This window comes from Pteropus vampyrus, unplaced genomic scaffold, assembly GCF_000151845.1.
Source record: "Pteropus vampyrus isolate Shadow unplaced genomic scaffold, Pvam_2.0 Scaffold72, whole genome shotgun sequence".
In the NCBI taxonomy this organism is placed as follows: Eukaryota; Metazoa; Chordata; class Mammalia; order Chiroptera; family Pteropodidae; genus Pteropus; species Pteropus vampyrus.
In genome coordinates, this window is record NW_011888853.1 from 2,878,892 (window position 1) to 2,890,025 (window position 11,134).

At 46.2% G+C, this 11,134-nt stretch overlaps 1 protein-coding gene across 1 annotated transcript in view; it reads right to left on the bottom strand.

Moving 5' to 3' along the window:
- Window positions 1–10,459, bottom strand: part of ST6GALNAC2 (ST6 N-acetylgalactosaminide alpha-2,6-sialyltransferase 2) — a 23,911-nt gene extending 13,452 nt beyond the window's left edge. Inside the window, exon 1 of the mRNA XM_023531626.1 lies at window positions 10,404–10,459. Coding sequence (XP_023387394.1) covers window positions 10,404–10,459 — 56 coding nt within the window. The remainder of the gene's footprint in view (window positions 1–10,403) is intronic.
- Window positions 10,460–11,134: the final 675 nt, after the last annotated feature.

The window sequence follows — 11,134 nt, forward strand, 5'->3', positions numbered from 1 at the left end:
CCCTCAAGAGGCGTCGGTGTGGCCCCGGCACCTCGGGTCCTTCCAAAATGCGGGCGTAAGGAGAGGTCGGTTCACCAGGGCATCTGAGAAGGCGGGGAGGATGGAGGAGCGATGCTCGACAGCTCAGAGCGGGCGATGGTGCAGGCGCCGAGGCAGGGAGTCTGCCTGGTGCGCCCGGCAGGGCAGCAGAGACTGTTGGCCCCTCATTTGGGGACTGTCCGGGGCGGCCAGGGCCCTCGAAGCATTGCATTCCCTTCGCAAAACGAGGCCCATCTGGAGATCTCAGCCACAGAGCGATGCCCGAGAGTTCTAGCAGAGGCTCCTGTGTCCCGAGAAAGGGTGGGGAAGCTCCGAGTCCCCCGTGCCCTTGAAGCAGAGCTCTCCCAGGTAGTGGGCAGTGGGTGAGATGGCATATTCCCCAGTCTTAGACCTGAAAAGCCTGTGAAATACCCCAACTGTCAGAAAATGCCGGGGCCACGGGGACCCGTTCCCCTTCCACCTACTTTCTGCTCTTACCTGTGTGGGAGCAAGTCCCCGTGCAGCAACAGGTGTCTGTCCAGTTGCAAGCCTTCCAGAAAAGCCTCTTGGCCACGCCTGGGGCCGGAATGGGTCATTCAGTGTCAGTTCTCACGATTTTTAGAAATGCCTCAGCTCGCTCCTCTGCCGATGAATACTGCTTAGAATTGATAGTTTCAAGTTTTTTATTTCAATCTTTATGGTCGTCAGTCATCAAAATCCCAGTAGATTTACTTATCCCTTGATCGGTACCTGTTCTCACATCCCCAGTGGTTAATAAAACATCAGACCCTCTCCCTGAGCCCCCAGATCCCACGCCTACTCCCCGCTCTCAGTAAACGCCTCACCTACATCATGAAGAAAAAGGGAGCCACCATCCATTTTTTTCAACTTTCCGTCTTCAAGCTTATAAACTTGGCCCCCACCACAGCCCAGTTTCCACCTGCCCGGACTCCAGCCTTGAGTGGGGAGGGTGCTCTGCTCCTGTGAGTGGGTCGACCCCCCCACACACCCACCCCCTCCCACTCTGACCTGCCTGTGCAGTGTCCCCTGCTCCGTGTGGCCTGGCAGAGTGCAGCTAGCGAGCATCTCATTCCAGAGCAGACTGGTGCCACTGCACATTCACCCTTGGCTGGGCTCTCCATGCCAGCCGTTTCTTGTCCTTAGTTGGCTCCAGGGACCATCTTGCCCAGTGGCGATTCCAGAACCTCACCTCGCTCAAGCCTCCTCTTCTCTCTGCCATACCTCTAAGGTGAAAGCTCCAGCTTCCCACGCCCCTGACTACAAAGTCGTCTGCTATCGGGGACCGGGAAGGTCTGAGATTTACCCTCTGTGCACACAAACAGGTCAGCCCGCTCCAGTCTCATGGATATTGGAAGAAGAGAAGACCCAAGACGGCTGGGTCAGAGACAAAGGGCTATTATTACTCATGGCACAGCAGGCAGCATAGGTTTCATAACTGTGTCACTCCTCTGTGCCCCTCAAGTCCGTGAGGGTGAGGCAGAGGGGCCCGGGAAGGACCACACCGTGGGGTTGCTGCACAGCTGAGGAGCCCTGAACGAAGGGAACCAGAATCTTTTACAGTGGGCTGCAAGCAACCCTGCATTTGCCCTATCATATTGGACAGTAAGACAATCCGCCATCGGCTCGAGAGAGGGGCACTGTCTTTATCTCCCAAGGCTGTTTGCTTTACCGACATTCTTGAAAACGTGGTCTGGAACAAAAGGGCAGTCGGTGGCTCTGCTCACATGTGCAGAAATGCAACAGACCCACTGAGAACAGTCTCCCAACATATTCGTGCCCACGCACTTCACCTGCATTGCTCCAGGCTCTCCTCCCAGGAAAGCCAGCCTCTCTGCCCATGTCCTCCCACCTCTGTGGGTTTTGCTTTGGCAACCATCCCCTCCACCTCTACAAAATCCTAATCCTGGCCTGTGAACATGCCCCCAGATGTGTCATCCTAACGAGCAAGGCAAAGCAAAGCAAACGCCAACAAAAACCTCTGCTGAGCTGGCACGCTCCTTTGCGCTGGAGTGCCTGGGAAGGAGAGCCCATGCTTTCCCCATCTCTCTCTGCATCTGGTTTCTTGACCTGCCTCGCCACTGGAACTGTCCCCACTGAGGCCACCGGGGGCCTTCAGCGTTCCCAGTAGGGCAGAAGTTTTTCAGTTCGAACCCCACTACATCTGCTCCGACTTTGAATGTGACACCGTTCTCCTCAGGGCTACTTTTAGGGCTTTGTCTGTTAACTGCAACATCTGGCCATTTCCACACGGCCGTTCCTGCGGCCAGCCTTTCTTCCGGTTTTAGATAGAGTACGCTTCTCTGTCTCTTGGCTTATCTCATAAATGTTTGTTAGAAACTGGACATTTTAGATAATGCAGTAACTCTGGCTACTGGTAACCCCTTCCTCTGGGCTTACTGTTATTTGTTTATTTGTTTAGTGACCAGCAGGCTTATGTTTATGAACCCCGCCCGCCCATCCTCACTCCCCTGGAGTGTCAAACCTCTGATGTCTGAGGGATGCCCACAGTCACCAGGTGGAAGTGATTTAGGCCAGGCTTTCTTCATCTCTTTCCCTGACCACACCCAGCTGTTAAGCTCCCCTGAGTGCCGGCTGATTGCCCTGCAGTACAAAAATGCCCTTTTGTGCTTCTCTGAGGGAGTTGCTCCAGTTCTGACCTCAGGAGAGCTCCTCCCAGCTGTGCCTTTCCCTGGTTCTCTTGCAAACTAGTTGCTTATACTTTAGCCTGTGTCTTCATTGAATCGGCAATCTCCTCCCTGTGGCCTTTCGCCGTGGCCCCCACTGGTTTCGAGAGCACCTTTAGGCTCGTCTTAATCTACCCTCTGTCGGGAATGAAGTCAGTTCCTTTGGGAAGAGATTAGGACCTGTTTTTATAGTCTGCTTTTGTCCTTAGGCAAAATCTCAGAGCTGGAACTCTGTAGCTGCCGTGAGGACAATGGTGTGCTTCTATCTGAGTGACATCCCAGTTTAGGAGTCGAGCTCGCGCTGGATGGAGGTGGTACCCTGGGATCTTCTTGGTTTACCTCTCCTAGCATGGAACCAACACCTTTATAAACCAGGGCGGGGATGACTAAGGCCCCAGTGTCTTCAGTGACATCATGCCAAGGAAAGCTACTGTTCCGTGATTGAGGACTGGGGCCCAGGAAGAGAAGGCCGCCGACAGGGAGCTGAGGGGAGGGAGCCCTGTGGTCTTGGCTGTACCAGTCTCCAGTGGAGCTTTTTCTCAATGAGCTGAGATGGGGAGAGAGGAAGCAGTTTGGGCTCAAATACCAGACTCTTACCAAATTTTGGGAGATTTCCTTGAATAGATGTTTCTTCCTTTGCAGTTTACCTTTAGGGCCATTTCCAGGCTCTTTAAATGGCCTTCCTTTTGTAGTCATCCAGTTTCTGTGCAGTCCTCATGCTGTCATCCAGACATCCGCCTTCTGCAGTGGCTTTGCCGTCACTGTTGGTTGTCTTAAAATGCTATTGTTTGAATCAGGGAAATTTGAATACGAACTGGATATTTGGTGAATCTAAAGACTTGTTAACTTTTTTAGGTGTGATGATAGGATGCAGGCGATTTGCTTAAAATAATCAGGTCTGGTCCATAAGTGGGGAGGGGTGGGGGGACTACAGATGAGACAAGATGGGCAATGAGTTTATCATTATTATATGATATTAATATTATATCAATTATTATTTATATGAGCAGCCAATAGCAGTGCATTACACTGTTCTGTTTGCTTTCGTATATGTTTAAAATTTCCCATAACAAAAAGTTAAAGTTATTTTTGTGTCTACATGTGAAATATACCTCATTAGATTTTTTAGAAATCTAAGGTCATCATTAAGTTGAATTAAAATCTCGAAAAGCATAAAAACACACTTTTCACTTGTGATGTGGATTATGCTCTTACACAACGGAGAGATGAAAACTTTAAGTATCCTGTGTTCTGAAACAATCTTGTGTAAGCATCTTGGTAAAAGTATATTTTTACTAAAATCAGTTTATTTCTCGGTATCCGAAATGGCATGCATATCAAGCGAGTTCCTAATCAAAATGTATTAGATGTTGTAATTATGTGTCACGAGCTGGTGTTTTCATTTCCATCAAAACCATTTTTAGATGATTAATTATTTCGTGAAAAAAAAGCCATGATGAAAATTGTTCCAGTTGTATTTCGAGAATTTATAAAGTGACAAATTTATGCACTGAATTGAAGCTGAGTAGAAACTGAGCTTGCAAAAGGAAAATACAGTTGATGACTAAAGTTTGAATATCAGCTGGATTGTTCTGGATCAGTCGAAACACGGATTAGCACTTGTGATTCAAACAATTAGATCCTAATGCTTTTCAAGATTGAAAAGGTTTCTTTTCTAATATTTTTTCTATAGATCTATTATTGGGAAGTTTTTTTGCAATCTCTTGAGAATGTCAGTTACTTTAAAAAAGAGTTATTTGTTAGAAATGAGTAACTCCTTTTGACAGTAGATAATTTGCCTACTTATATCATGGTGTAATTGATAAAATTTTGCACAATTATAATTGGTCTTGGCGACAATAGGAAACAAAAATGTTAAAATGGTTTTTATCATTAATCTCAATTGTGCTGCCACAATATTGTATTTATTTTAACCCATTAACTATTTTAAAATAAATGATAGCGATTTAAAATTTTTCTACGATGCTTAAAACTGTTCATAGAAACTTTTCTGCTGTTTGTTCTTTAGTTCGGAATCCACATTGAACCCATCTGCTTTCTTGGTTCTAAATATTTTTCAAATCTGTGTCCATCTCCCTGCTCCTGCTGCATACAGGTGGCCCGTATATCCTTGAGTAATGCTGTCTTCTAATTCTACCTCCCTGCCTCCCCTCTTGGGACCTTTAACTCAGCTTGCTGTCAATGTGATTTGTATAAAGTGGAGACCTGACCATATCTCTCTTCTGCTTGAAAAATTTCTCTGGGTTCTCTACGTCACCGAGTAATTTCTCAAGCATGAGGACACGTATACAGGAAAGCCCGTTCTCCAGTTTGAGAAATACTGTGTTAGAAGTTCAAGCGTGACAGTCTAGGATATTGCTAAATAATTATAAATACAGGTGGGCACTGAACCCAAATGATGATACTTGGTTATAAGGGTCCAGATGACGAAACATTCCTCATGGGTTTCTGGACGAGGGTGACAGACTGAACACATGCAACTAATTATGTTCCCTCCTGAAACCCCACTAAGATGCTAATAAAAGGGATTTTTAAAAGTATATCAGGTCAGGAAGGAGAGGATTGGCGACCACAGCAACCCAATTCCAGAAATTGAAAGCAGACGCATAAGAGGTAGCATCTCAAGATAGCCGAATGCTAAACTTTAACTGGAGAACCAAGAACCAAACCAATTTATATTGCAGAAAATTCGAAAGGGTTTGGAATATTTGGCGTTTTGGAAACAGGCTGATGGGGTGAATTATAAAGACGGGTAGAAATCTATTTAAGATGATTTCCTTCCACACGCTCTTCAGCCACTTGACCACCATCTGCTCCGACTTTGAATGTGCCACCGTTCTCCTCAGGGCTACTTTTTGGGCTTTGTCTGTTAACTGCAACATCTGGCCATTTCCACACGGCCGTTCCTGCGGCCAGCCTTTCTTCCGGTGTTAGATAGAGTACGCTTCTCTGTCTCTTGGCTTGTCTCATAAATGTTTGTTAGAAACTGGACATTTTAGATAATGCAGTAACTCTGGCTACTGGTAACCCCTTCCTCTGGGCTTACTGTTATTTGTTTATTTGTTTAGTGACCAGCAGGCTTATGTTTATGAACCCCACCCGCCCATCCTCACTCCCCTGGAGTGTCAAACCTCTGATGTCTGAGGGATGCCCACAGTCACCAGGTGGAAGTGATTTAGGCCAGGCTTTCTTCATCTCTTTCCCTGACCACACCCAGCTGTTAAGCTCCCCTGAGTGCCGGCTGATTGCCCTGCAGTACAAAAATGCCCTTTTGTGCTTCTCTGAGGGAGTTGCTCCAGTTCTGACCTCAGGAGAGCTCCTCCCAGCTGTGCCTTTCCCTGGTTCTCTTGCAAACTAGTTGCTTATACTTTAGCCTGTGTCTTCATTGAATCGGCAATCTCCTCCCTGTGGCCTTTCGCCGTGGCCCCCGCTGGTTTCGAGAGCACCTTTAGGCTCGTCTTAATCTACCCTCTGTCGGGAATGAAGTCAGTTCCTTTGGGAAGAGATTAGGACCTGTTTTTATAGTCTGCTTTTGTCCTTAGGCAAAATCTCAGAGCTGGAACTCTGTAGCTGCCGTGAGGACAATGGTGTGCTTCTATCTGAGTGACATCCCAGTTTAGGAGTTGAGCTCGCGCTGGATGGAGGTGGTACCCTGGGATCTTCTTGGTTTACCTCTCCTAGCATGGAACCAACACCTTTATAAACCAGAGCAGGGATGACTAAGGCCCCAGTGTCTTCAGTGACATCATGCCAAGGAAAGCTACTGTTCCGTGATTGAGGACTGGGGCCCAGGAAGAAGGCCGCCGACAGGCAGCTGAGGGGAGGGAGCCCTGTGGTCTTGGCTGTACCAGTCTCCAGTGGGGCTTTTTCTCAATGAGCTGAGATGGGGAGAGAAGAAGCAGTTTGGACTCAAATACCAGACTCTTACCAAATTTTGGGAGATTTCCTTGAATAGATGTTTCTTCCTTTGCAGTTTACCTTTAGGGCCATTTCCAGGCTCTTTAAATGGCCTTCCTTTTGTAGTCATCCAGTTTCTGTGCAGTCCTCATGCTGTCATCCAGACATCCGCCTTCTGCAGTGGCTTTGCCGTCACTGTTGGTTGTCTTAAAATGCTATTGTTTGAATCAGGGAAATTTGAATACGAACTGGATATTTGGTGAATCTAAAGACTTGTTAACTTTTTTAGGTGTGATGATAGGATGCAGGCGATTTGCTTAAAATAATCAGGTCTGGTCCATAAGTGGGGAGGGGTGGGGGGACTACAGATGAGACAAGATGGGCAATGAGTTTATCATTATTATATGATATTAATATTATATCAATTATTATTTATATGAGCAGCCAATAGCAGTGCATTACACTGTTCTGTTTGCTTTCGTATATGTTTAAAATTTCCCATAACAAAAAGTTAAAGTTATTTTTGTGTCTACATGTGAAATATACCTCATTAGATTTTTTAGAAATCTAAGGTCATCATTAAGTTGAATTAAAATCTCGAAAAGCATAAAAACACACTTTTCACTTGTGATGTGGATTATGCTCTTACACAACGGAGAGATGAAAACTTTAAGTATCCTGTGTTCTGAAACAATCTTGTGTAAGCATCTTGGTAAAAGTATATTTTTACTAAAATCAGTTTATTTCTCGGTATCCGAAATGGCATGCATATCAAGCGAGTTCCTAATCAAAATGTATTAGATGTTGTAATTATGTGTCACGAGCTGGTGTTTTCATTTCCATCAAAACCATTTTTAGATGATTAATTATTTCGTGAAAAAAAAGCCATGATGAAAATTGTTCCAGTTGTATTTCGAGAATTTATAAAGTGACAAATTTATGCACTGAATTGAAGCTGAGTAGAAACTGAGCTTGCAAAAGGAAAATACAGTTGATGACTAAAGTTTGAATATCAGCTGGATTGTTCTGGATCAGTCGAAACACGGATTAGCACTTGTGATTCAAACAATTAGATCCTAATGCTTTTCAAGATTGAAAAGGTTTCTTTTCTAATATTTTTTCTATAGATCTATTATTGGGAAGTTTTTTTGCAATCTCTTGAGAATGTCAGTTACTTTAAAAAAGAGTTATTTGTTAGAAATGAGTAACTCCTTTTGACAGTAGATAATTTGCCTACTTATATCATGGTGTAATTGATAAAATTTTGCACAATTATAATTGGTCTTGGCGACAATAGGAAACAAAAATGTTAAAATGGTTTTTATCATTAATCTCAATTGTGCTGCCACAATATTGTATTTATTTTAACCCATTAACTATTTTAAAATAAATGATAGCGATTTAAAATTTTTCTACGATGCTTAAAACTGTTCATAGAAACTTTTCTGCTGTTTGTTCTTTAGTTCGGAATCCACATTGAACCCATCTGCTTTCTTGGTTCTAAATATTTTTCAAATCTGTGTCCATCTCCCTGCTCCTGCTGCATACAGGTGGCCCGTATATCCTTGAGTAATGCTGTCTTCTAATTCTACCTCCCTGCCTCCCCTCTTGGGACCTTTAACTCAGCTTGCTGTCAATGTGATTTGTATAAAGTGGAGACCTGACCATATCTCTCTTCTGCTTGAAAAATTTCTCTGGGTTCTCTACGTCACCGAGTAATTTCTCAAGCATGAGGACACGTATACAGGAAAGCCCGTTCTCCAGTTTGAGAAATACTGTGTTAGAAGTTCAAGCGTGACAGTCTAGGATATTGCTAAATAATTATAAATACAGGTGGGCACTGAACCCAAATGATGATACTTGGTTATAAGGGTCCAGATGACGAAACATTCCTCATGGGTTTCTGGACGAGGGTGACAGACTGAACACATGCAACTAATTATGTTCCCTCCTGAAACCCCACTAAAATGCTAATAAAAGGGATTTTTAAAAGTATATCAGGTCAGGAAGGAGAGGATTGGCGACCACAGCAACCCAATTCCAGAAATTGAAAGCAGACGCATAAGAGGTAGCATCTCAAGATAGCCGAATGCTAAACTTTAACTGGAGAACCAAGAACCAAACCAATTTATATTGCAGAAAATTCGAAAGGGTTTGGAATATTTGGCGTTTTGGAAACAGGCTGATGGGGTGAATTATAAAGACGGGTAGAAATCTATTTAAGATGATTTCCTTCCACACGCTCTTCAGCCACTTGACCACCCCTCCCAACCCTGGCAAAAGATCAGAATGTTTTCCTGCTGGAAAGTTCAATCGAACCTTGGTTTGGAGAACACCAGGTGGTCTTGGCGGTGTGGCGTGGTAACGAAGGGATGCATGATAAGGGAATGAATGGATGCTGAATGCCTTCTGCGAGGAGGGCCAGTGAGATAAATGGGCAGGAAATAGGAGAAAAAAGTTAAGAAAAATTACAGGGTAAATGTGGGAGGCCCAATGCCCAAGTAATAGAAGTTCTGGACAGAGAGAGAGAGAGAGAGAGAAATGGAAAGGTACAAATCACCAATGAAAATAATCCCACAACATTTCCCAGCACTGAAGGCCACGAGTCTTCAGAATGAAGAGGCCCAGGATGCCCAGAGAAGAGTGACCAGATTCCAGAGAGAGAAAAGCAGGGCATGTGGAACAGGTCAGGAGTGGCTTTGGGTTTCTCGAAGGCGAAAGAAGAGGCTGGAGAGCAATGGGGCGATGTCTTGAAAAAGGCGAAGGGAAATCAGCTCCCATCTAGAATCAATACCCAGCTGACCTCGCAATGCAATGGAAGAACAGGCGTTTTCAGCGTTAACGGCTTTAAAAGTTTTCCTCTTCTACTCCCTTCCAGAAGGAAGCTACCAGAGGTCTCGCTCCACCAAAACGAGAGTGTGAACTAGGACGAAGACACCGAGTAAAGAAAAGAGACTTACACAGGAAGGAGTTGCCAGGGCGACAGTAGACAGGGCAGCAGACACGTGGGGCAGGTAAGGACAACCAGGCGGGGCTGCAGGAGGTCAGACACGTGGGGAGAGATTTCTTCCTCAAAATGATGAAATCCTGGTGTGAATCGACAGCTCGAATGGATAGTTAGGCAACTGGCAGAAATCTGACATAAAATGACTGATAACTATGTGGAAAATAAAGCAAACCTCACAACATAGCGAGTTAACTCCATGGCCCAGCTGTGGCTAGCAGCTACAGAACCGTAATAATAGGAACTAAACAAAATTACTATATGATTAGGCTGGGAGGTAGGAAACGTGCATGTGTGTGGTGGGACAGCAGCGGGGGCAGCCGAATCCCAATGTCACAACTGCACATATCTGTCCCACCTCCCATCCGCTCTGCCTGGGTCCTCTGCGGGACCCCCTGGGCTGCACTTTCTCCTGGAGCACATAATCAGGCACCTCTCCTCTTCGCTGCTGTACCCTGGTGGGAGTCCCTCCCTCCTCCCCCCCCTCTGCACCAAAGCAAATCAAGTCCTTACCTGCTTCCTCCCCCATGAACCCCACAGTGGAGCCCCACCTGCTGGCCTCCCTGGCTGCTGTGTTACTTCAGAGAGGGGACTGGGGTGAGAGGGAGGCAGCGCCAGCTCCCGCCTCCCTCCCGAATCCCTGATTAGACAAAGGAGGAGGGACAGATGGCAAGGAAGGAGATCCTTCCAGGTGCGTCTGAGCAGACCTATGAAAGGTGGAAGCGTAGATGCTGGAGAGGGTGGGTTGCAAAGCCCACATGTCGGCTTCACTGTCGTTGGCTCTGTGGGCTGGGACAAATTCTTCAAACTCCATGTCTCAGTTTCCCCATCTGGAACATGCAGATGATAGAGCGCCAGCTTCATAAATCGCTCTGCTCGCTCCACGTTCTGGAAAGGCAGGAAGCACTATGTAAACACTGGCTGTTATGGCCCTGCGCGGGCTAAGTGATGTGTTGGGGACAGACACTGGACCATGAGAAAGACCAGGACCTTTTTGGTTGAAACACTGTATCTGCCCACACTGCCAGTCATTGTACAGTGCGATAGCAACGCTACCCCGTGTCACCAGACGCGTTGCTGGTGGAGATGGCTGCAAGTCCTCCCATCCTTGAATGCACATACTCCTCTCGACAAGAGGTCCAGTCTGTTTCCCCACCTTTGGTTCCGGACTGGCCTTGTGACTTTCTTTGGCCAACTGACCTCAAGTGGCTTTGTAGCTTCTGCTTGTGTGTCCTAGGAACCCTCTGCCACCATGTTCAAGAGCTCCGTCTAGCCTCCGGGGGATGAGATGCTGCCTGGAGGAGAACCGAGGTGCCCAGCTGAGAGCTGGTGTGAACTACCAGACGGAAGGGTGAGGCCACCTTGGACCATTCGGCCCTGGATGTCTGCAGCTGCATGGGTGACCCCAGGCCAGAGCGGAGGGAAGCTGATCCCAGCCCTGACTGCTGGTCCATAAAATCTCGAGCAAATACATGGTCGTTTTTTTTTT